Source organism: Anolis carolinensis, chromosome 1 (genome assembly GCF_035594765.1).
Source record: "Anolis carolinensis isolate JA03-04 chromosome 1, rAnoCar3.1.pri, whole genome shotgun sequence".
NCBI classification, from domain to species: domain Eukaryota; kingdom Metazoa; phylum Chordata; class Lepidosauria; order Squamata; family Dactyloidae; genus Anolis; species Anolis carolinensis.
The window spans coordinates 55687115-55714680 of record NC_085841.1 but is presented as its reverse complement, the minus strand read 5'-3'; the positions used below and the strand labels follow the sequence as shown (position 1 = coordinate 55714680).

At 38.2% G+C, this 27566-nt stretch overlaps 1 protein-coding gene across 5 annotated transcripts in view; it reads left to right on the top strand.

Annotated features, from left to right (window-relative positions):
• The window catches only part of kif26b (kinesin family member 26B), a 384274-nt gene that overhangs the window by 225915 nt on the left and 130793 nt on the right, over positions 1 to 27566 (top strand). For all 5 annotated transcript variants that reach the window (XM_062968955.1, XM_062968956.1, XM_062968954.1 and 2 more), the window contains one exon: positions 14413 to 14596. In XM_062968955.1, coding sequence (XP_062825025.1) covers positions 14413 to 14596 — 184 coding nt within the window. The remainder of the gene's footprint in view (positions 1 to 14412; positions 14597 to 27566) is intronic.

Genomic DNA, 27566 nt, shown 5'->3' with positions numbered 1-27566 from the left:
TGTTGGCAGATTGGATGGTCCCCTGCGTCCCTTTATCATCTGTACTGGGACATAAGCAAACCCTCTGGGGGAAATTTAGGCAAGAGTCTGCAAATATTCAGAATGAGAGGAAAGCAGCATCGTGCAAGTGAGAGTCTGCACACTTCAATTTGGATGGAACTACTCACTGGTTACAAACTAACAAGGCCAACAGTTTTAATTTCCGCCTTTAGCAGGGTGTCTGATTACACAGAGAATGTCAATTCATCTTATGCATCTCCAGTTAAATGCCACACAGTGAAAACATTGCTTATTTGTGACATTATTCCAAATAATGCTTTTAATTCCTTAGTTCCTAATACCCACCAAACAGTTTATTTCTTAGATTCATTTTAAAGTTGGTATTTGAATAAATCAGCCGAGTGCTGGTGTGTTGTAGTGACAACATGAAAGGACAAATCAGAAATCAGGAAGACTGACCGCATTAACTTCCATTTCTAAATAGCAACTTGCTTATCTCTCTTCAAATCTGTCTGTGCCATGAATAAATGGCTCCTAGTGCTTTCTATTAAACCTTCACAAAGCACATTACATTTGCTATTAAAAGTAAAATGATTAGCTGCCAAGGGCACTGTTTCTAAGGAAGGCTGCTGAGTGATTTTTCTTATTGAACAAGAGTTTAGATATGTTGTTATTTTCAAAGGGTCTTTGAGAATAGTGTTGATTGAAATCACCAAAAGTGCTGAACAGTGAAGTGGTATAGTGAAGGTGAGAAGATAGAAAAAGGGGGAAAAAAGCTCTTCTCGCCTCTAAGGACTTTCACATATGGTACTCTCCAGATCCCAGAAGCTCTAAATTGATAAAACCAGGCAGCAAAGATAAGCCTCAGACGAATCGATATCTGGCAGATAGAATAAAACATTCATTTTGATCTAGAGATTGTTTTTCTGAAAATAAGTGTGAAGAAGAGTTTTTTAATTGGTTAGATGGCTCCCTATGTACTAGATCACATTGAATGTTTCATTTCCCACTTCTTCACATTTTCATCATAGCTTTCCTTTGGTTATTTCTGCACTGGATGAAATGATGGAACATAATGTAGAATGTTTCACACCATCTGGCAATACTGAAATCAATATAACGCCTCCTATATATTCTTGGACAACAAGTTAAACATGAGCCAACAATGCAATATGGCAGCAAAAAAAAAAAAAAAGCCAATGGGATTTTGGCCTGCATAAATAGGAGTATAGTTTCTAGATCCAGGAAAGTTGTGCTACCCCTCTATTCTGCCTTTGTCAGACCACAACTGGAATACTGTGTCCAGTTCTTGGCACCGCAATTTAAAGGAAGATGTTGAAAAGCTGGAAGGTGTCCAGAGGAGGACAACTAAAATGATCAAGGGTCTGGAGAACAAGCCCTATGAGGAGCGGCTTAAAGAACTGGGCATGTTTTGCCTGCAGAAAAGAAGGCTGAGAGGAGACATAATAGCCATGTATAAATATGTGAGGGGAAGTCATAGGGAGGAGAGAGCAAGCTTGTCTTCTGCTGCCCTGCAGACTAGGACGCAGAATGTTGTCTTCAAACTACAAGAAAGGAGATTCCACCTGAACATCAGGAAGAACTTCCTCACTGTGAGAGCTGTTCAGCAGTTGAACTCTCTGCCCCGGACTGTGGTGGAGGCTCCTTCTTTGAAGGCTTTTAAGCAGAGGCTGTATGGCCATCTGTCGGGGGTGCTTTGAATGCAGTTTTTCTGCTTCTTGGCAGGAGGTTGGTCTAGATGGCCAATGAGGTCTCTTCCAATACTGTGATTCTATATAAATATATTGAAATATATATTGCCAATAGGGCATTAAGCCATGAGTCTTTTTCAAGCTTACAAGTGTTGGCTGTTGAATGATCATACATATATTATATGGAAAATATATTATTTCTCCCCAAAGGATAGGGACCTTGAGATTGTCTGTAATATAGCTTGTTAGTAGCAATAAGATGTTTTGTTCTAAATAATGTAGTTTGTGGCACAAGACTTTTAAAAAAAATCGTGTCAGAAGCGACTTGGCAATTTGCTTCTGGTGTGAGAGAATTGGATATCTACAGAGACGTTGCCCAGGGGATGCCAGGGAGGCTTCTCTCATGTCCCTGCAAGCTAGAGCTGACAGGTGAGAGTTTGCCCCATTTCACGTATTCGAACCAGCAACCTTCAGGTCAGCAGTCAAGCCGGCACAATGGTTTAACCCGCTGCGCTGCCGTGGTTCCTGTTACAACGCTGAACTTAAGACAATTCTGGATATAATTTTAAGGGGCTTCCAAAACCTTCTTGAAAATACAAGTGTTGTTGAATCAGCTGGGAATAGTGAACATAATGCTACTACATCTAATACATGTGTAAAGCCAGTACTCCCCATATTTGACTTCAAAAAAAAAGATTTCTCCAATCCAAAAACCTTTTCACCACATCGTTCTCTGCTGTTCTCCTATTTGTAATGATTACCTGCAGAGACTTTCTATGGCATATGGCTTCTAATGCACAATTACAGAGTTTGTTGTCAAAGGCTTTCATGACCAGAATCACTGGGTTGCTGTGAATTTTCCGGGCAGTATGACCATGTTTCAGAAGCAGTCTTTCCTGATGTTTTGCTCACATCTATGGCAGGCATCCTCAGAGGTTGTGAGGTATGTTGGAAACTAGGCAAGTGGGTTTTATATACCTGTGGAAGGTCTAGGGTGGGAGAAAGAACTTTGTCTCTTTAAGGCAGGTGTGAATGGTTCAATTGGCCACCTTTATTAGCCTTTCAGCTTCAAGATCTGGCTGCTTCCTGCCTTGGGGAATCTTTTGTTGGGAGGTGTTAGCTGGCCCTGATTGATTCATGTCTGGAATTCCCCTGTTTTCTGAGTGTTGTTCATTAAGTGCTCTGCTATGGCTGACTTCTCTGGTTAAATTAGTCTGCAGTGCCTTTCATGTTCCTTGATTTGTGTTTGGGCAATGCTGTTGCGTTTGGTGGTCCCTATGTAGACTTGTCCACAGCTGCATGGTATACGGTAGACTCCTGGAGAGTTGAGAGGATCCCTCTCATCCTTTGCTGAACATAGCATTTGTTGGATTTTCTTAGTGTGTCTGTAGATAGTTTGTAGGTTGTGTTTCTTCATCAGCTTCCCTATGCGGTCAGTTGTTTCCTTGTTGTCTGGTAAGAACACTTTCCCTCTGGGTGGATCTTTGTCTCATGGCTTGTTCTTACAGGATTGTTTCCCCCCTTTTTGTTTGAATTTGTATACTTGAGAAATATACACCAAGAAGTTTTATCATATTGATTACATTTGCAGTCAACATGATGGTAAGATCAAGACAATTTCTGTATACACTGTCTAAAAGTATTCCTTTTTCCTTCACTATTAAACCTACTTGTATGTTCTTCCTTCCCATTGCAAATACCTTTATTTCATATTATAACTGAAACTGCATAGCTGTTCCTTGGAAAGAAAGGAACTTTTGCTTAATTATCCTTCAGGAATCAAATCAATGGGTAGTACTCCTCCCCCCCCAATTAAAATTAATTAGCTATTTGCTGAATGACCAAAGAATAATGAGGGAAGAGTTATAAATTGTAAAAGCTTTCTATGCTATGCAAATCTTCTCTATTGGTATCTTTCACACCATCACATAATCTACTGCTTCCCACCAATGCATTATTCTTTTGAGTATATTCAATTATCTGCAATTTTTCATTTCACCTGTTTGAAAATAGAAGAGTGAGAACAAAAGATTTATTTACATGCTATCCCTAAAGCTACTAAGGACAAAACCATTACACATAATTTTTGTTCTAGATAATTCAGTTTGGGGCACTAAAGAACTAAAAAGGATAGCATTTCTAAATAACAAGAGGTGTCAGAAATGTCTAAATGACTGTGGCCTTGACTAATCAGTCATCAAACTGACTAGTGTGGGAGGCAAACTTGACCTTGATCCTAAATAGCTCTTAAAATCCTGTTGAAGACATAGGCATTCTTGAATAAGTGCAGTCAGTAATTGAAGTGCTGTTCCATTCAAGATATGTGCTCAGTGTAGACAATTGTTCCATACATTCTTCATTTGACTTCAGAAGAGAAAACTACTCTATGGCTGGATCTACACAGCCGTATATCCCAGGATCTGATCCCAGATAAACTTCTTATCAGGGTTGTTGTGAGTTTTCCGGGCTATATAGCCATGTTCCAGAAGCATTCTCTCCTGACATTTCACCCACATCTATGGCAGGCACCCTCTGAGGTTGTGAGGTATATTGGAAAAACTAAGCAAGGAAGGTTTATATATTTGTGGAAGGTCCAGAGTGGGAGAAAGAACTCTTATCTGTTGGAGACCAGTGAGAATGTTGTAATTAATCACCTTGATTAGCATTAATGGCCTTGCCAGCTTCGTGTCCTGGCTTCTTCCTGCCTGGGGGAATCCTTGGTTTGGAGGTGTTAGCTGACCCTGATTGATTCATGTCTGGAATTCCTCAGTTTTCAGAGTGCTGTTCCTTATTTACTGTTCTGATTTTAGAGGGGTTTTTTTAATACTGGTAGCCGAATTTTGTTCATTTTCATGGTTTCCTCCTTTCTGTTGAAATTGTCCACATGCTTGTGGATTTCAGTGCTTCTCTGTGTAGTCTGACATGGTGGTCGTGAGAGCATTTCTGTGTTCTCGGATAATATGCTGTGTCCAGGTTGGTTCATCAAGTACTCTGCTATGGCTGACTTCTCTAGCTTAGTTCGTCTGCAGTGCCTTTGATGTTCCTGGATTGGTGTTTGGGCAATGCTGCTGCTTTTGATGGTCCCTATGTAGACTTGTCCACAGCTGCATGGTATACAGTAGACTCCTGCAGAGGTGGGCGGAACGTCAGGAGAGAATGCTTCTGGAACATGGCCATACAGCCCAGAAAACTCTCAACAACCCTGTGATTCCGGCCATGAAAACATATCTTCTTACCCCAGATTATCTGGCAGTGTAGATTGATATAATCCAGTTCAAAGCAGATGATCTGGGTTCAGATTCTCAGGGCATTGTAGATCCAGCCTAAGATGCAGGGACTGAGGAAGATAAAATTAAAAAGGAAAGTTAAAATAAATTTAGATTCTTAGAGAAAACTTCTAAATTATGAAAAACACAGTAATAGATATTAAGTAAGAATGTGTATTAGAAATCCAGAAATATACCACCAAGTATATTTAAAGGCCCTCCTACACTGCCATATAAAATCCAGATTATGTGCTTTGATCTGAATTATATCAAGATGACAATTTTCATCTGGGTTAAGAGACCAAATATGCTTCCTCATTAGCCATCACAACCATCCCTAAATCGCCCCTGTACTTTTGTTGCCACCTGGAGATGGCCGTTAGCTCTTGAGTCTCCTTTTCTCCAGCAAGCCAATTCTGTCTGCAAAGTTCTCAGAGTTCATCTGTTTTGTTATGAGAAAGCCAATCAGATCAGAAAAGAAGGCTGTATTATATCGCATCATTAGACTATACAAATCTTCATGTAGGTTTAATTTCTATACTACCTGTAATTGTCCAGGAACTAAGGGATGGTCTGTGGATCCTCTCTTATTGTATGAATGAGTCCAGTTTGGATTTCTCCCCATTCCTTCTGAAGCTGTTCCTTTTAGACATGGAGCAGTTTCAGGAAGAGCATCAGTAAGATCAAATATAGATTTGCTGCCTCTGTAATGTGGGTCCATTAGCTGCCCTTGAAGGAGCTTTAACGGAACCACTAATTAATTCAATTTAAAAACCAATTCCAGTCTGCCTTTCCAAGCTACTGTGTATGTCCTTGAGATGCTTCTCTGAAACACTGGATGCCCCAGTGTTCTAAAAGTTTGTCTGATTAATATATAGTGGCAGATATTCAAAATTCATTATGGTAAGGGCAAATGGAAGGTGTATTAATATTTGGTTCAGTTACTAGAAATGTGACAGCAGTTAAAACAGGCTAGATCGTAAATATTTTGCCACACATTGTTATTAAGTAATATTAGTAACTTCATGGTGGTGGTCCATAACTTTTATGATATGAAGCTGTTCAGAAGAGTTTGGATTGAGTTTAAAGCAGTAATTCAACACAGAAAACTGGCTTGCAGAGGTGGCCTTAAGTGTATTTTTAATGCATATAAATTAACAAAAAAACCTCCTCTTTCCAAGATGTAGTAGCTCCCACAACTTTGATTGGCCAAAGCAAAATGCAGAGATACATATCTTCTTCATTCCAGTCTAATATAGTTTTTCTGTCAACAAGAACATTAAACTGTAAGAAGAGCTATATTTTTAGATGTGCTGCAGCTCTTTTTATATATATTAAATCATGAAAAGTTTAGGCTAAATGGAGTAAGAATGTTTCAAAATCTCCATGTGTGGCCAGGGCTTTCATGTTGGAGGTATAGAAACAGTACAAACACTATAAAATCCACCAAATCATAAATGGGAAACTAACTTTCAGAGTTTTAAAAAAGGGCTGTAATGTCTCATTGCCCAAACGTGCAAAGGTTTCTTGTTTTTAACGTTTTTAATTTCTGTCTCCAAAGTCCATGGAGATTAATTGATCATAAATATTTGTACAAACCAGATCTATTAATAATTAAATTTATTCAAGGCTTATCCAATATCAATTATTTAGAAAAACACCAAGTAATCATATATATGTCATAGTTGGTGTTTAAGAGAGTACATGTAAAAGTTGTGTATTAGAATGCCCATAACCCCCTCTCAAATCACATAGAGAAGAAACTACTCAATCTTAGCTTTTGTTTTTTTTTTTAAAAAAATACAATAATTTAAAATATAATATAATTTTTGGATAGACTATCTTAATGTAGATGACTGTCAAGTTCTATTAATTCCAAACAAAATGGAAAATCACTCGACACTTTGCTGAGTTGTTTTCAAGCATGATTGGAGAATATTTTTCTAATTAAACATAATTTATAAAACTTTGGTTTGGTTTGGTTTGATCCTTGTAAAAGTGCACTGTGACATCTTATGTTGTATTAATGATAATCATCTAATTTTAGTTCATTGAAACATAATGGCTTTGCTAGATTTTCAAAACCTATTTAGCTGAGGGATTGAATTGCACAACCAGTTTGTAAAAATACAACTGTAGATGAGATTTATGTTCATAGAAGTCATTAAAGTTAAGATGGTCATTACTCTATAAGAGATTGGTATATAATATGTAAGCCATTTCCCACTATGCTATTGAGTGACTGTCACATGAAACACAGATGGAATTGTGCAGGAACAAGCACAATTCATTCTTAATGCCTGAGGTTACAGTGATCAGAAAAACATGGGTATTGCACAAGTGTTTTTATAAGTGAATCCTTGCTACTGAGCATTTGTGATAAATGCCCTACCTAACTTATTGGACGGGGGCAAGTTGCAGTGTAGCTGGATTGTGCATCTAGGCACTTGCTGATTGACTGGAGGACAGCGGGAGAAGTTCTCCCTCTGCTCCACCTCCCCTGTAACTTATCCCCCAGAGATACAGGGTTGTACTGTCTATAGCAACAACAATCTCACTTACTTTTATGATTCCAGTGTTGTCCCTGTAATGATATTTTCAATTCATTCTTTCGCACTCTCAGAGTATCTTACATTCCCCTTTTCCAAATCTTTCCTTGATGTCTTCTGGAGCCATGGGGGGACTGGGGAAGAAACCCTGTGACCGTATATAGAAACTATATACAGCGCTTCAAGTCAATAGATTCACAGCATGTATGAAATCTATGTGTCAGATTAGAGAGAAACCCCATTGATTTCGGTACAATTACCCATTTGACAATGAGAGCTCAAATTTTGGGGTGGTCAGTCTTCTTGTTAAGATTACAGATTTGACCCTAACTGTGTATAATGCTTATGGAACAAGTTGTAGCAGTGATTTGAGGAATGATTTTAGTACCGCCAACAGAGCTGGGATATTTCAGGTGCTGTAGGAAGCCAATAGCTGAATGAATGAAACCACCCAAGATGTAAAATGGAAATAGCGCTGATACACATAGCTTTACTGTTGCTTGGAAATTGAATACATGCATAAAAATAAGAACAACAAGCATGAGGCATTTACTAAGCATTTAAGAGACATGTTTATAGATCCTCACAGACACACAAAACACACTTTCGCTCTCTATTCATTGCAGGCATGTATGCGTACACCCTCACATATTATATTGCAAACAGAAATGAAAATTATATCCAGATCTTCTCATGTTTGCATTGGGATATTTAAATGGAAATAGAACAGAGTCTGGAGAAATGTATAAACTGAAATGAATATCATGTGAAGATCTGGACTTAATTCATGATTCATCTCAGTAGAGCCGGCACAACAGAGATATTACAATATGATATCCCAGTGTGGAGATACACTTCACCAGCACTACATAACCCCAATGCAGAATATCAATATTGCGTAACACATGTCAGTGACTGAGTGTCATTGTGCAAACTGCAATGCACATTTTGCTGGATGTGCATTTCTTCTTCTGAATAATTAATCCCATAGCATGACATGCATGCTAGGGTTACTAACAGAATTCCAGACACTGACTCCCTCTCCTTGGTTGGCCTGCAGTCCTAAATGTTTTATCAAATACAGTACATTGTTTATGTTACTAAAGGCCTATTTCAGGAACAACATTTTCGTGAGATATATTCTGAACATTCTTTTTACTAGATTTTTCCATCCCTTGTTTTGGCCCTTGAAGAAAATAATAATATGGTGAAATAAATTTAATGAAATCTCAGCCATTATATTACAGGAATTTCTTATTAGAATGACCAATACAGTAAACCCCCTGGAAATTAAAACTCATGAGGAAAGACTTAGAGCAGTGGCATTCAACTTTTGGTCCTCAAGATGTCTGGGACTATACCTCCCAGAAGCCCAGGCCAGCTTGTGCAATGGTCAGTAATTCTGGGAACTGAAGTACAAAATGCCTGGAGGATCAAAAGTTGGATACCAGTGACTTTGGCACCTTCCACACTGCCTTTCTATCCCAGGATCTGATCCCAGATTTTCTGTTTTCCCCAGATTATCTGGCAGTGGAGACTCATATAATCCAGTTTAAAGCAGATAATCTGGGATCAGATCCTGGGATATAGGGCAGTGTAGAAGGGGCCTTAGAGAGTTGGGTATATTTCACTTGAAGAAGAGTACGAGATGATTCAGATATTTAAATAGGAGCCCCCAGATGGCGTAGTGGACTAAGTGACTTGAAGGTTGGGTTGCTGACCTGAAAGCTGCCATGTTCGAATCCCACCTGGGGAGAGCGTGGATGAGCTCTCTCTATCAGCTCCAGCTCCATGAGGGGACATGAGAGAAGCCTCCCACAAGGATGGTAAAAACATAAAATAACAAACATCTGGGCGTCTCCTGGGCAACGTCCTTGCAGACGGCCAATTCTCTCACTCCAGAAGAAGGTTGCTCCTGACACACACGCAAAAAATATATATTTAAATATCTGAAGTTCTGAAAGTGAAGCATGTTTTCTGTTGCCTCAAGCCTAGGACATGAAATAATGGATTCCAAGTATAAGAAAAGAAATTGCACTTGAACATTAGGAAGAATTCCCTGATGATAAATAGATAAATATTTTTGAAAGAGGAATAGTCTTCCTTGCAAGATTGTGATCTCTCCTTTTTTGGATCTTGTTCAGCTAAGACTGGATGGTCACTTCTCAGGAATGCTTTCAGTATGAATTACAACACTGGAAGTGGGTGAACTAGGTGTCCCTTGTGTTACATCCCATGGTTCTATAATCCATCCCGTGGATTATTACACATAGTTTTTTAGAAGACATCAATGACTACCCTTCCAAAGTCTTTTATTTGATACATCAGAGGTTGCAGAGGAGATATATGTTTTCTTTTATTTCCTACCCATACATTGTAAGTACTGTATGTCACTATCATTCTGTTATTCTTATTTCTTGGGTTTTTTTTTAAAAGGAAATATAGATAAGGTTGTAGCACATGGATTTTACATTCCTTTTCCAATTGTTGGCCAAAATGAATCAAGGTTGTTCTATCTTAATGCCATTCCAAAGGTTAACACTGTCAAAATGACATATCATTCTAAGGTTTTGAAAAGGCCACTCATCTTCCAATAGTATTTCTTTTCTTTTAAGAAAAAATGTCAGCAATGGACCTTCTGATCCAATCGGTTTTTTAGAGAGATTAAAATATTAAGAAAGCAAATGTGATGGTGGGAGAACCTTGATAGCAGTCAAAGTCACTCACAAGAGAATTTTGGAAATATTTTTAATGCCATGTTACTATGCTACAGTAAAGTTAGGAATAAAGAAAATGCGGGTAAGCTTTCAGTTCAATACCCCCTTGAAACCTCACCCCTCAGTTCCTTCCAGGTCCAGTCTAAGATGGATCTCATTATCAATCTCATTCCAGGTAGGCCCAAATTATCAATCTCTTTCCCATACTGGGCCTCCAGATGTTTTGCATTCTTCCACCTGGGTTGTACTCGTGGCATGGAGGTGGTCTGGTGTCTTAAGGCCATTCTACACAATCATATAACCCAGAATATTAAGGCAGATAATTCACAATATCTGCTTTGAACTGAATTATTCGAGTCCACACTGCCATATAATCCAGTTCAATACAGATTTTATACAGCTGTGTGGAAAGGGCCTTAGAAACATCAGACGAATCCATGACAGACGTAGTGTTAGGATGCATGGGTGGAAAGTATGGGTCCAACGACTTACTATGAATAATACAGTAGAATTAATTTGAGTTGAGCCATTGGTATGAGTAAAAGTATTTGTGATAGGAGTGTTAGTTCACCTAGGCTAAACTGAGCAGCTGGCATTCTTGAAATATAATTGACCAGTGGACTTAAGCACACATATACAGCCAAGTTTTTATTTATTTATATATATATATATATATATATATATATATATATATATGAATAGGTGTTATTCACATTTGTCTGTATTCCTATTTACAGAATGCTTTCCCCTACTTCAGTGAAAGAAACTAATAGGACATTAACTGATGATGAATTATGGATGTAATTTCTTTAATTTCTTTGAAAACCTATGCTCCTAATCTAAGCACCTGCTATCTAGAACCAAGACAATTGTGGATGAGAAGCTTTGGCATCATTTAGCACCTTTTCTGCCCAACTCCACCTCCCGTTCTCGTTTTGGTTTTTTTGCTCTCAGAGCTCAATCTGAAGATGAATTCCACTGGCAGATAACTGTTGTCAGATCCTTGGCCTCACCTGCAGAAAAAGAGTTCTTGTGGCAGAACACTCCTTCTGGCAATAAAGACATATGCACAATTCCAGTCATCTAAATTGCACTGGAAATATGTAATTGCTCTGCACTGAATATAGACACGGTGGTATTGTGGTTATAGCACACTCATTTCTCTTTCTTTCTCTTATTCAAATAACTTCCACTCCAGCTTTCCTGCTGAAATCAAGCCATAGAATTAATGTTGCATTTACCGTTCTGTTGTTGAAGTCTTTTTATGGTCAACTCTGTGGAGAGACTGAACTATTTTCTTAGCATGCAGGTGTGTTACTCGTCCTCAGAAAAGGCTTTTAGTGGCAGAGAGAGATATTGGAGGCTGTAAGGAGAAATGTGGAAAGCACCCCAACATGAGTATTTATTTACTGAGATGTGCTGTAAATGCACCAATGTGCACACCAAGGCATTTTAAAAGCAATTGTTGCGTTGTGTCCATTCTCCCATTTAAAAGATTCATAAGTGGATGCTTTTCTACATATCATCATGATTCTCAGATTGTGTTGAAAGTACAGTAGAGTCTCGCTTATCCAACATAAACGGGCCGGCAGAACGTTGGATAAGCGAATATGTTGGATAATAAGGAGAGATTAAGGAAAAGCCTATTAAACATCAAATTAGGTTATGATTTTACAAATTAAACACCAAAACATCATGTTATACAACAAATTTTACAGAAAAGGTAGTTCAATACACAGTAATGCTATGCAGTAATTACTGTATTTTCGAATTTAGCAGCAAAATAGCACGATGTATTGAAAACATTGACTACAAAAATGCGTTGGATAATCCAGAACGTTGGATAAGTGAGTGTTGGATAAGTGAGACTCTACTGTATTTTTTCCCAAAAAGTAGGAAGTTAATACAGAGCTGCAAACACACATATCTTTTATTGCTAAGAAATAAAAAAAATAATTCTCCAAAAAAAAAAAATATTGCTAAGAAATAAAGAAAAATAATTCTCCAAAACTCTCCTCCTTGCCTATTTGCATGATAAGAGATAATGGAATTTTGAAGCTAAGAAATGGGACTACCTTTCTCACAGAAAAATTAATTAATTAATTAATTAATTAATTAAGCCAATTAATTCTTCAGTCTCTGCCCATGTTCAGTGGTTGAACGTAGTATTTGCAATACAACAGCAAATCTGTTCTCAAAGAAATTAGCCCTGTTAGTCTCTTTGAGCATCAAACCTTTAGACCAGGGGTCCTCAAACTTTTAAAGCAGAGGGCCGGTCCACCATCCTTCAGACTGTTGAGGGGCCAAATTATCATTTGGAAAAAAAACGAAAAAAATCCTATGCACACTGCACATATCTTATTTGTAGTGCAAAACAACAACAATAACAATGAAAGACCAATATTTAAAAATGAAAATAATTTTAACCAACATAAACCTATCAGGATTTCAATAGGAAGTGTGGGCCTGCTTCTGACCAATGAGATAGTCAGGTTAATTAGGATTGTTGTTGTTGTTGTTGTTGTTGTTGTTGTTGTTGTTGTTGTGTGTCTTCAAGACATTTCAGACTTTGGCCAAGCCTAAGTCCAAAATTATTTATTTATTCATTTACTACATTTATTTACTACATTTATATCCCACCCTTCTCACCCTGAAGTGAACTCAGAGCAGTTGTATGTACATTATATTATATTATTAGCATAGCACAATATTAGCATTATATATTACTATATTGAACTATACCACTATACTGTAATATTATATGTAATATATAACATATAATTAATATTATTATGTGGTATTATTATTAATATTATATTGTATAAAATGATAATATCATTATCAATATATGTATATACAATATATTATATTATTAAAACTGATATAAAATATTATATTTTAAATGAGGGTGGGGGCCAGGTAAATGACCTTGGAGGGCCGCATCCGGCCCACGGGCCTTAGTTTGGGGACCCCTGCTTTAGACCATATCACATTGGGATATACTCTGTTTATTAGACTCTGAACACAGTTCCGAATGATTCCTATCACACATTTGCTCCGTAGTGTCAATAATCTGTTGGAATCCATTTGCAAAACACCACAAAAATTTATTAATTGCACCCAGGATTCTAATAGTGTTTTTTTTATTTCCTGCGATTTTATACGTTGCTGAGGTACTGTTTTTACCTGTGATCAGAAAACCAGTATGCTTTTCATCTTGATAGAGGTAGTTCAAAACCTCCAGGCTATGTCACTATGCAATATTAGAAAAAATAATAATAAAGTGGACTATAGAAAACGTGAAAATTATAATTGTTTAATCAAAAGGAAAATGCATGCAATAGGCAATAATTTTTCCATACTAAGGTGACTATTATGCCTTGTTGCTGGTCATCGATCATTTATATAGACAGATAGATAGATAGATAGATAGATAGAGATATAGATAATGCCTTATGCTGTGAATAAAAGTCAAAGGAGAAGTAGTTTGCAAGCTAGATGGCAACAATAATCTGAATTTGAATAAAGAAAAATCCATTTTTAAATTGAAAACATGTTTCACTGTAGCTCCCAATACTTAAATCAATGTGCAGTTTATTTAACCAATTCTGAGTTTCTCTGATTCTCCAGCTGTTTTACAAATAGCACAAAGTTGGTTGGCTGGATATTAGGAAAAGGGCTATGTTTTATGAGGTGTCAGAAGTTTAAAATAGTTAGTTCTACACTCCTTATATGTTGGTTAATTTCACTTGAGCATTTAATAATGAACATTAACATAATAATGATTGGCTGCTTACATTGAAAAACTGCACCTAAAGACATGAATGACAAACAGTTCTTTGTAATTCAAAAGTCAATTTATGAAACTAAATTGTCTAACATAAATAGCTATTTGTACACCTCATTAATTTGGTAATAGGATACAGCAGGGCCTGTGTACTAAGATGACGAACTTTAGGGAAAAACAAAGGCTATATATAATTTGAATCCTGTTTAACCAGTTCCTGTTTTAAATGTATATCCTCCCAAAGAACTAGTATGAGAAGGGTAAAAGCTAAAAAGACATTTTATTTCAGTTGGTGATCCTTCTTGATGTCTCTTGTTAATAAGATGTTTCTTATTTTATGTAACTAATGATGAAATTGGTATTTTCTTTATTCCTCTACAGAGCTGCTCAGAAGTTGAACCTGTCATCTAAAAAGAAGAAACACAGGCCTTCTACATCCTCTGTTTCTGAATCTCATCTTTTTGCTACAAAGTTTAGTACAGTCTTACAGACCTCTCCTCCACCAGCCCCACCATGTTTGCTGAGAGCAGTCAACAAAGTGAAGGACACTCCTGGATTGGGCAAGGTAGGGGTTCACCCACAACCAATGTTTATTTGTTTTTACAAGGCTTTATTAACATTAGGGAAGAAAACACTTCCTACACAGAAGATGTGGGCCTGCTATAAACTAACACCGTGCATCTTGAAGAAAATATTTACCTCATATTTTATGCCAGCGTTTCTCAACCTGGGGGTCGGGAGAGGTTGTCAGAGGGGTCACCAAAGATCATCAGAAAACACATATTTCCATAGCAAGTTTAGTTCAGATCATCAATTGGGTGCACATTGCGTTGTTGATGTGGGTGATCTATAACTCCCAACCTCTAAGATCAGTCCCCTTGAAACCCCACCAGTATTCAAAGTTTGGCATGTTGGGTATGTGTGGCAAGTTACTAGTTCCATCACCAGTTTGGTACAGGGTGCTCTCTGAGTGTTGGTGAACTACAACTCCCAGAATTCAAAAACAGCTCCTGCCAACCCAACCAGTATTCAATGTTGGCCATGTAGGTAGTGTACCACGTTTGGTGCAGATCCATTGTGGGCTAGATTCAGAGTTTCTACAGTGAAACAGAGTGGTAGGTTAACTATACATCCCAGCAACTACAGTTCCCAAATAACAAAATCATTCTCTCCTAACCCCACCTGTTTTCAAATTTGAGCGTATGGGATATTTGTGCCAAATTTGGTCCAGTGAATGAAAATATATCATGCACATCAGATATTTACATTACGATTCATTACAGCAAAATTACAGTTATGAAATAGAAACAAAAATAATTTTATGGTTGGGGGTCACCACAACATGAGGAAATGTATTAAGGGGTTGCAGCATTAGGAAGGTTGAGAACCACTGTCTTATACATACTTACTAGTTCTATGGAGCATGCTTCTGTGTTAGTACATCCCACAGAAATGCAGCCTTACAGTGTGAACAGTAAAATATTTTCCTGAATGATCGTGTAACACATAATAGAGAACTCCAGATTCCATACTGGTTCTGAGATTTATAACCACATACTTGCCATTCACATTTCATATACCTGCTACAGCTAATACTAATATGCCAAAACAATATCCTCAGTCCAATGCACATTTCAAAGATTTAAGAACACGATTCTAATTAATCCATGACAGCCAAAAGACAACTCTAATAATGCTGTGCTGAATTCAACCTCTCTCACCCTAGGATCGATGGATATTATGACTATATGTGCTCTGACCTAGTTTTTTTTGCTGGCATTGTTACTTTGGCTTGAGAAAGTTTGGTTCTGCTGAAAACTGCCTTCTCCATCACTTCAGCTTCCTTCTTTTTTTGTGGGTGAAGGGGAATCTTTTGCTATCATATTTTAGCCTGCAGAAATGTTCTATCAGCAGACTGCTGGGTTGACAGAGCTGTGAGATCAAGCCGGCAGAAGGTGGTTCTACCAGCAAACAGGTGTCTCTTTTTAACTCTTTGAGTTAGATGTGCATTCTAACCCAAAATAATATATTTAAAATTAGACTTGATTTTACTTCATTTGTAATTGAATTTAATTAAATACAGTAATATATATTTAATCCATACAGGTTGTAATTTCAGCTAATCATTTGAAGTCTCAAAGCGGTAAAGTTATGTTTTAGAAGAACAAATGGCTACATGACTTCTTTATCTCAAAATATAGTCAAGACCAGTTTCCACAACCTGATATGCTTCAAAAGTGTTGGATTATGTGCCAGTCGGCAGGATGAATGTTATAGTGCAGCATATCTGGAGGGGCCGTTGAATTAGTTAGTCTTTTGGTGTCTGAATGATTAGATTCCTTCAAGACTCCTGAAAGGCCATGTTGTGATTCTATCATGTGTTTTTATTTTAAATTTCAGACGTCTTTAATCTACTTCTCATGATAGATCCTAAATCCATACATATTATTGAGCAGGTGAAAGCAATAATTATGTTGGCTAATGAAAGCTGTGTAGAATGGAAGTAAACATTTAGCAGCTCATGACTGGTTCACTGATCAACTGCATTTATATTGCATCTTTCTGTCAAGATGCTGAAACAGTTTACAATTTTAAACCATTAAAAATCAAACATTACAAAACATAGCAATGTTGTTCCAGGAACTGATGAGTTGAACTTTTCAGCTCTGGAATCTTCTATTCTATCCTCCTTTAAGTCTCTACATGGCCCTAGGAATCTGTCTTTAATCCAGTAAGTAGCCAAAGATATTCTGAAGAGCTTCTTGGCTTCAGAAAGAAAAGGAATAGTAAGGGGGGGAAGTGTAGTAACACTTCTTAAGACTTACTATCTTTCCAGCCAGGCCCAAAATGCGGGGCCTGTCATTGGTTTACCTGAAGCATCCAAATGGTGCCTCAAGTAAACCCGAATTAATCTGAAGTAAACTGGGATTTCCCAGTTTACTCCGGATTAATAAAAAATTTGGAATGATCCCGACCTTAATGTAATGTCTGGATCTTTCCAGGTGTGGGCCCTGTGGAGTTCGACTCCCAGGACCACTGCTGTGATCTGGGGGGTCAATACTCACTGTCAATACTCACTGTGATCCTGGTTCTTCGAACCAGCACAAAGGAGAGGTTTGGCACCCCACCCTCCCCTCCTAGGCCCCCATTTACCCCCAAAACTTATGTGAGGGGCCTGGCTGCATGCTTAGACCCCTCTGGCGAAAGCTCCTGGTGCGTGAAAAATGACACATTGGAAGATTGGGGGGGGGGACCCGCCCCCAACCTCCCAACATGTCATTTTCACATGCCGGGAATTTTTGCTGAAAGGGCCGGAGTATGCAGCCAGGCCCCTTCCATAATTAATTAATTAATTTACTTACTTACTATATTTATACCCCGCTTTTCTCACCCTGAACGGGACTCAGAGCGGTTTACAGATTATGACAAAATGTAATGCCGTGTTGTACATACAGATACACAAATATAGCATTTCAAATTATAAAAAAAAACATTGAAACATATAGATACAATAAAACAAATCATCCTGTCTCCCTGATAACCTGACAGGGAAAATGCTTCAACCTGAGCGGTGTGTATTTTAAAGATAGTAGTGCTGGTGAGAATAGGGGAGGGTAGAATTGAGCTGATGTCAGAGCCAGTTTGTGTTCGACTTCATATTCACAGAATCCATCAGGTCATATCAACCCATATCCTAGGATGGGCCAAAAGCTTGGTCCTACATCCAGATTTTCAGCTGCTTCATAAAAGACATGTGTGAGGGGGGTTTCCCTAATCTCCCTTGGCAAGGAGTTCCACAGCTGTGGAGCCACCACCAAAACAAATCTGTCTCTCATGCCTGCCAACCACACTTGTGACGGCGGCGGGACTGAGAGCAGGGCCTGACTTGAAGATCTTAATCTGCGGAATGGCCCGTAGGGGGATTTATATTCTGAGAGATAAGTTGGAGTTTTGGAGGTAAATGGGGGGGGGGGGGAGCTGGTGCTGGCTCCATGCCCTCCTGGGCCAACCTCTGGTTGACCTAGGAAGACCATGTAACCACCCCCAGGGAAAGCCCAGGATTTGGCCCATCAAACTACAAAGCCCAGCATACCATAGAATGCAGTCATGGCAGTTAAAGTAGATTCATGACACTATAATTGTGTGATCACATCCTAAAATTATTTATTTCATTATGTGTTTGCATTTCAATTCACTTATTTAGATATACTGATAGAATGCAGTATTAAGCTGCAAGTTTTTATTGACATATCCATAATAGTAGAGATGGGGTCAGAATATAATTGGATACAGTTTGATGCAAATTGTAACATGTAGATCATAAATGTTGTGTAAGATTATATAAGTCTTCTCTTTAGCCCTGAGGTGTGAAAGCAATAAAATCAGCTTACCCAAAAGTCATACTCTAAAACGAATTATTTTCTTGTCCGTGTGCTGTGATTTAAAAACCCATATATTAATATAAATATTAATATAAAATATGATTATTTTTTTCTCTCTGGCAATGCAGTTGCTAATGGATTGGTATTTGTGAATATAACTTGGTGTTTCTCTTTCCAATCTTCCCTTGAAATTTCTTTGTTATGGAACTACTGCTTCAATGTCATTGATTCTGTGTCTAGAAAGATTTACATTTTTTCTGCAAATATTTAGATACTACATTTCTAATAGCACATTTGTTTTCATTGAACAAATTCCATTTTATTAATACTGTCCAGTGTAGAGATTAGATGGGCATTATTGACAGAGGATGGCATATTGCACTGGAAGATGAGCAAATAAATACACCTCTAATGCTGTGGGTGACATTGTTGAGACCTATAATGTTGCTGTTAACAAGGTGTAGAGATATAATAACAATAATAATTGTAATTTTTACCTGCCTCTCCTTACGTTTCGAGGCGGCTTACAGCATTGCTAAAACACATAATCAAAACATATAATCAGTTAAAAACACTCTGTAAAATACACATATGAAAACATGTTCCCATAAAATACATATTAAAATACACAATCAAATGTTAGACATGGAATGGAAGTTTAAAATTTGGCATTAAAACTGATATAAAGTTGGCATCTTGTGTTCTCAGAGAGTTGTGTCCCTATATTTCTATGCATGCTTTTTGTCTTGTCATTGAATAGTTGTATAGGATCAGGGGCATTCTGTAAGCAAGCAGAATTTTGATTATTACTTTTTAGATTTATTTTGAAAATGTTTATGTAAAAACATTGAAGATCATGGGCAAGAAGTGATGAGTCTTTAATGTTTTATTAGCTAGTAAACACAAATTTCATCTTTTAAAAATAATTAAAGAAAGCGTAAGTGTAGTTATATAGCTGAATAAATAAAGTTTACCAAGAGGTAATTAGATGAGCACCCCTTATCCAAAATGCCAAAAAATCTGAAAAACTCCAAAATTATATGCATAAGGTAGCTGATTCAGTGACACATTTAATTTCTAATGATTCAGTGTACACAAACTTTGTTTCATTCATAAAATTACTGATACTATTTTATCAAATTACCTTCTGTTTATGTGTATAAGATTATGTAATACTATCTGCAAATAACTTTTTTATTATTTATTTATTATGTTTCTTTAAATCCTGCACAAAGAAGATGCAAAGTGGCTTATCATTAAAAGCATTTCAATACATTTTAATCCAAAATATACAAACATTATAATAGAATTAAGCTTCAATGGTATTAATTAAAAATAAACAGATGAAATCCTTAAAAGTGATTAAAAATATATTCAAAGCTAAAACCACAGCACCCCCTGGCTTGATCTTTAAAACCATCTTCGTTAAAAAAAACCTGCCTGAATAAAAAGGTTTTAGCCAGCCTCCAGAAGGACGGCAGGGAATGGGCCATTCTGGCTTTCCTGAGCAGGGAGTTCCAGGGTCGAGGGGCAGCCACTGAGAAGGAAGGCCCTCTCTCTCATTCCCACCAACCGAGCTTGAGATGGAGGTGAGACCGAGAGGAAGGCCTCTCCTAAAGAACTCAGAGCCTGGGCAGGCGTATACAAGGAGATGCAGTCAGTCAAATAGCCTGGACCTGAGCCATATGCATGCCGTTATTGTCATTCATGTTTTCACCACAAATGTTCATAGTGATGAAGAGGCAATTTTGAATGGGAAAAATAGCTCACTTTTTAATTCTGAGAGTCGCTGTCATGAAGAGAAAACCTTTAGCTCTATACATACTCTTCACTTATATGAGGGTTATTCAGAAAGTACATTACGTTTTGGAATTAAAAATGAACAAAGTATAGGAGAAAACATTTACCATATGCAGTTGAAAGCCACACTCAAATATCACATCTCATGTAGTTGCCATCCAAATCTAGGCACTTATCATAGCGATAAAAGAGCTTGGAAACTCCTTCTCCACTAAATTCTGCTGCCTCCGTCGTCAACCCTTCCCCCTTTCCGCAGCTGCGCAGTGTCACCAAAACACTGCATTGCCAGCCATGCCCCCATTGTTGGAAACAAGTGGTTGACGACGGAGGCAGCAGAATTTAGTGGGAAAGGAGTTTCCAAGCTCATTCATCGCTATGATAAGTTCCTAGATTTGAATGGCGACTACGTGAGATGTGGTATTTGGGTGTGGCTTTTAACTGCATATGGTAAATGTTTTCTCCTATACTTTGTTCATTTTTAATTTCAAAATGTAATGTACTTTCGGGATAGCCCTCGTACATACACAGAGGCCCCTTCCACACAGGTGAATAAAATCTCATATTATCTGCTTTGAACTGGAATATATGGCAGTATGGACTCAGATAACCCAGTTCAAGCAGATACTGTTGGATTTTTTGCCTTGATATTCTGGGTTATATGGCTTTGTGGAAGGGCCCAGAGCTATGTCTCATTCTTTGACCATTACAGAGTCACAGGGATCTCATTTTTTTTTAAAAAAAAACAACACTTCTCAAAAAATATTTTAAAAACATGAGTAAATACATATACATAAAAAATCACCTTGTGACATGATAGCTAAGCAACTAGGTATTTTCCAGTATGAGCTGGATTTAGAGAATTAAAAAGTCTTTTTATTTTATGTTTTCCATTTTTTATTTTATTTATATCCTGCTTTTTTACTATATTATTTGGGGGATTAATGTATTGAGTGGATTGTTTTGGAATTCTTACAGATACTTACTAGATGTGTTGCCTTAACATATCTAGTAAGTTTGTTAAGGCAACACACTTTATGATTGATTTTTTATGTGAAACTGAAACAGCTGGCTAGAACTGCTCAGTATATCCAAATAAAGATTTGGCTGTCACTCATATTTTCAGGATATACAGGATACTGCAGTAGTTTGTGTTGCTTAGAGATAAGCCCCCTAGTGTTTGAAGAGGATTATTTTCAGGGCAGTGTGCATAGAGCTGCAGCCTTAGTAGTTTAAATGATGGACACAATATTGAAATGTATATTGACTTGTATGAAGTTTAGCCATTTGGTTTTTTCTTCCATCCTTTGTCTCTCTCTCTCTCTCCCTAAAATATGTTGAAATTAGTTTTGATTTGGAATGAAAAACTCTTTTCATTCATATTCACCTTTGGGTTCACAATGCAGAAAGTATGACAGTACAACCTAGCAGGATTTCTTCACTGTGACTTTACTGTAATTTCACTTGCCTTTCTCTTCCACCATGCTTATTTTGCTTTTTAATGGGGGTGGACCAGGATCAAATATAATTCTACAGCTGAGGCTCAAAATCCAAGTGGAAGCACAATGAGTGAAGAAAGTGTCATGGGTCTTCTCTGTTTCCCATCTCTCCTTCAGATCAATTCCCAACCAAGCCCAATTAAGGTAAGAATTGTGTATACCACATTGAGCAATCTCAAACTGCTAACACTAATCTTTGCACACACATCTAGCCATAGATTTTTCTATTTGTCTTTCAGCTCAGTAGTGAGATCTTTTTATGGATTCTCACAAACATCTTTCTTGAATAGAGGAACTCTGTATTTCCATCAGTACATATGAAAGCCCTTTGTGCCGTCGCACCTGGGGCTATAACTCTTAGTGAAAGAGGCATGAACTTTCCCCAGGGGATTGCTTCTTGTCCTCCTTTAGGGAAACTGGAACTCCCAAGGACCAAAACACTGTAGATAACCTTTTGTGAACAATAAAACCAGTTTTTGAGTTATCTCAATAAGCTGGAAGGGGTAAAAGAAAATATACATTACAGTCTTTGGTTGTTTTAAGTCCAAGGAGCTCCGAAGCTGAGAAGCTTTTCCAGGTCCCTCTTTCTCAATGACTGTGAATGCCGGAGCAAACTCAGCCTCAGTCCAAATGGCCTATATTTGAAGACACAGTCTTCCTCTGTTGCCAAAGGACTGATTTGAAGGCACTTGAGACTCCTCAACGTCGTTCAGGTTGGCCCTGAACATGAAGCGTAAGTCTCAAGGTTAAGAACCTCAGAATTGGTGCTGAGAGGTAACTTAATCAAGGGCTTTTAGAGCCAAGCCTCTCTCTCACATCCATCTGATAGAGAGCTTGCTAGTATAATGAAAGGAGGAAACACTGTCCTACTCCAGGAAGAGGTGGAGCCAAACAATTGAGCTGACTGAGCAATATAACGGGTGCAAACAACATTGATTGACATATAAATAACCAATCCAACTACATTTAATGTAGTTGACTGTGGAACTCACTACCTACTGAAATTAGGCAAGCTCCCACTCTGTTAGCTTTTAGGAAAGAATTGAAAACATGGCTCTTCCGCTGTGCTTTCGGTGAGTAATTTCTGTTATATATCTCCGTATTACTCCCCTCCGAACATCTATCCTCTAGATTACCCCTTCCAAATGTCCCTGCCCATAGTGGAGTACTCCTCTGTCCCTCTCACTCCGGGTTTTATCTCTGTGTTCACGCGGCCTGCCCTTGCTTTATTGTTTTTTGATTTCTTGATGTTCTGTTTATTATTATTTATTGTATTTTGAATGGTGCTATGATATGTTGTTTTTATATTTTATTATGTTGTATTGCTCTGGGCATGGCCCCATGTTAGCCGCCCCGAGTCCCCATTGGGGAGATGGTGGCGGGGTATAAATAAAGTTTTATTATTATTTATTATTATTATTTACAGGGTAAGGGCAAAATCAGGCATGATACAACAATTCAAATCTTGCGATTTACAGTTTGACATATAGATGGTGCCACTCGCACCGTCACACCCTTTCTTTACTGTCTGAAGAGCCCATCGATGGCAATATTTTTCTGTTGTGAGCAATGGTAATCACGAGTTGGTCTGCAACCATGGTAGTCCACATGGCTTTGTAGTCACCAATATATCAGGCACAATTAGATCAATATGTTGATGAACCACCACTCCCAGCTTACCTTCACATCTGTTGCCCACCCTGACAACAGATGCTGAAACCACATTATCCCCATGGAGGGACGAGCACAGCAATAAACAGAGGTTGGTTTCAGATATAAGGACAAAATATTTGTTGGGTTGTTGTGAGTTTTCCAGGCTGTATGGCCATGTTCTAGAAGCATTCTTTCCTGATGTTTCTCCCACATCTATGGCAGGCATTCTCAGAGGTTGAAGGGTCTGTTGGAAACTAAGCAAGTGAGGTTATTGTATCTTTAGAATGTCCAGGGTGGGGGAAAGAAATCTTGTCTGCTTGAGGTACGTCTGAATGTTGCTATTTGCCACCTTGATTGGCATTTTAATGGCCCACAGTTTCAAGGCTTGGCTGGCAGCTGCCTGGGGGAATCCTTTGTTGGGAAGATTTGTTATGAGAATGAACCTGGCAGATTCTTGGGCATACCTTACCTTATCTCCATTTTTCCTTTTCCGTCATGAGAACATCAATGTTCCTGATTTCAAGTAAAGGGAGCTGTGGTTAGTTCTAACAAAGGACTAACTCTGAAGTTTTACTAGTGGAACACCCAGAATTGTTTTCCCTTCCCATTCCCTCTGCAGACCTCCATGATGCCTGAAGCTGATTCCAGAGAGTCTCCTAGCTCTCCAGAGCACACAGGGAGCTGTAGCGGGAAGTGGGCATGACTCTTACTTTTTGATCCACTGTGTTAAAAATAAATCTGTTTGATCCTGATCCAAGCTGTGTCTGTTTTGACTATATTTGGATTTAATAAACAGTAAGCAAAAAATGCTTATATTCTGGGTTACAGACTATGTTCTCTTGGCACTGTTAACAGTTCCCCAAATTAGAGAATTGAAGTGGACACTTTTAGTTTCCTCTATTTTTTCAAATAAAGAAGACAGTTGTGTATGTTTGCGTACTCACACCTTGAGCACATTCATTTTCACAATGATAATATTAGTTTGTTGTCACATCTGAATTGGTCCATAGGCATGGGAATAGAGAGGGATTTCTGGGGCATGACTTATGAAGCATAAGAGAAAGCAAGAGCAAAAGTTTAATTAGTATCAAAATTGTCTCTAAGCACACAGTGCACACATGAAAAGACACTTTTAGGGCATGTCTATACTGGACAGGGTAGACCAGTGTAAATCTACCCTTGGAGCAGCCTCAGATTCAGCACTTATGTGCTGAATATGGAGTGATTGTCCAGTTGGCCCAATAGTGCATCAGCCGCACTGGGTTGTCACCTTCTCCATGAAACTCCTGGTTGTCATGGCACCATTGAAGCTCATGGCAGTCATACCACCAGCAACTAGAAAGGGATGATTTCACCTCTTCCTTGCTGGCTGGACAGATGGCCCTTTTTGACATCAGCGGAGGCACCCGTGAATAGTAGAAAGAGTAACCAAGAAGTAGAGATCCAGGCTGCAGTAGTCAACAAACACATTAATTGATAGATGTCTGGGGAAACTTAGAGTATAGTCAACATGCATGTCTGCTTACAGATTCCATTAACTTTGACTTACTCCCAAGTAAGTGTATAGAACATGGCAGCCTTAATGTTGGGTTAGCAATCTATTAAATCATTACCCTATGATTAACCTTGGCAAGAAAATCTTTCGTATCCATGTTAGTTTTTTTACAGTGATTTCATTTGTTTAAGAAGATGGACAAACAATCATGACAGTTAATATTACAAGATTATCCAAACAAAATGTATAGTATTAACCTTTGTTAAATGAGCTTACATTGTTTTATTTATGATTATGAGAACGGTGGGTGTAGAAGTCCAAATAAATCAAATTTATAATTGAGTCTTGCAAATCTACAATTTTTTTTTGCATTGGGTCAGGATTATTTACCAGTGTTCTAAAATCAGTTGAATTTCTGAAACATAAGCTGTTGATACTGAGAAGTTTTTAGAAAGAGGCCAGAGCAAAAGTTACTTTCCGTTTTAAAACAACAGCATTGAAATACATAGTAAGTCAAATGTTAATTGCTGCAGGACAAATGAGAGTTAAAACCATTTTCCCTTAGAAACAATTTCACAAGGAAGAACAAAAAGTGTTTCTCCTTAGTGTTGCCATGGTTACTGAAATAGGAACAAGAAGGAATACCCCACGAGGCATTTTAAGAAGACATGTATGTTCATCATTGTAGTCAAACTGATTGTTCTATAAATTAAATAGTTAGTTCCACTCGGAATGAAAGCCAGGTGGCCTTTAGCCCTCATGTTAGAGTGGCCCATAACAAGAGATATTTCTCAGAAAACAGGTTTGATGGGTCTGGCTGAGGTCTTTTGCTGGCTGAGGTCCAATTAACTGCACAAGGAAATATTTAATACCTTTCGCTGCAAGCTGCTTTAAAAACAAAACAGAAACACGGTCCCTTTAATTAATCAAACCATAAACAAAATCCAGTCCCAAATGCACACTGTCCCCATAACTGCACTTCTCATGAATAAATGTATGTAATGTAAATCACAGCATGTGTGGGTTACGCCATTCCTAGATCATGTTTGTGTCTGGCTACACCTTGAGCCCATTCACACTATACAATCCTAGCACTATTAGTCCACTTTGATTGCCCTGCCTCTGTCCTATGGAATCCTGAGACTGGCGGGAAAACTGCAAATTCCAGGATCAATAGAATGATTCCATGGTAGTTAAAGTAGAAGCATAGGGCTATAAATACGTTGTGTGGATGGGTCCCAGGAACAATATTATGGTATGATGACCCTTGTATTCATGGGCCCAGTATCCATGCTTCATTTAACCTCATCCGATAAAATATGTCCTCTCTGGACATTTTCTAGATCCTCCAACATGGCTCTTATGATATTTGTGGGGCAGAAGTTCTCATTTTAGTGGGATTTATTATTACCTGCGGTTTTGGGTATGTATCCTTGAACATGTCTTCCACTAATATGGGGATCATACTGTATATATTTATATTCAAGGAAGGAAGGAAGGATTATAGTCTGTCATTTTTTGAAGGAAGGCAAAATGTGTCTATGATGAAGAACAGATCTTTGCATCTTTGCTGGCATCGTAGCACTACAGGGATATCAGAATGATATAATGGCATGTGTGCATAATGCTAAAAAAGGATAGAAATGGGGCATATGGCTATACCTATAGTTGTTTTTCCTGGCTCCACAGTTTCTTCTGTACTGCTGAGTAAGAGGAAGCCTTCATACTTTGGGTTAGAGCTGTGGTTCTCAACCTGTGGGTCCCCAGATGTTTTGTCCTTCAACTCCCAGAAATTTTGACAGCTGGTAAACTGGCTGGGATTTCTGGGAGTTGTAAGCCACAGCATCTGGGGACCCACAGGTTGAGAACCACTGGGTCAGAGTGACATTGTAACCTTTGGGTTAGAGTGACAGTTTAAGTGACACTTTGGGTCCCATTTAGAGAGAAAATGGGATATAAATAAAGATGATGATGATGATGACGAGCTGGAAGTTATTTTCTTTTCAACTACCAAGTAAGCACATAGGGGCCCAGTCCAAATCACATGTGTGTTGGGTTGTTAATGTTTCTTCCCAGTTGTCTCTCTCTTCCCTCATTGTGAGGGCTAAAGGAAAAACCTTCATAGATGCTAGCTGAGTTTCTTGAGGAAAATAACAGGGCTAACGTTTCAATCTCCTTTAACAATTTATGGTGGGTGATTCAGATGCGCCTGTGTGGTTCCTTATAAGCAAGAAAGGAAAGAAAACTACTTATAAACTACATGATGTACATTTATAGGAATGCAACCACTTTAAGAGTCCAGAGCAATGCGGTGGTTTGACCAGGACTCCAGGTGACCAGGAATGACCATTCAGCCATGAAAACCCTTGGGCGAATCATACTCCCCCAGCCTCAGGGGAAGTCAGGGCCAGACCGTCTCTGGATGAATTCTGCTATGATAGGGTTGCCCCAAATCAGAGTCAACTTAAAGGCATGTGACAGCAGAACATTTTAAAAGACTAAGGACTTGTTCACAGAACTAATGCAATCCATGGCATTCACTAAGTGTTAGTGCCATTGCTGTAGGCTGAATCATCATGTGGCCAAATGACACCCACATGGATTTCCACATGCTTCATCACATGTGGCCAACTATGTATTTGCTTGTTTGTTTTTAATTTAACTACTAAGCTGCCTGTATTGCTTGGAAGATTAACAACCAACAAATGA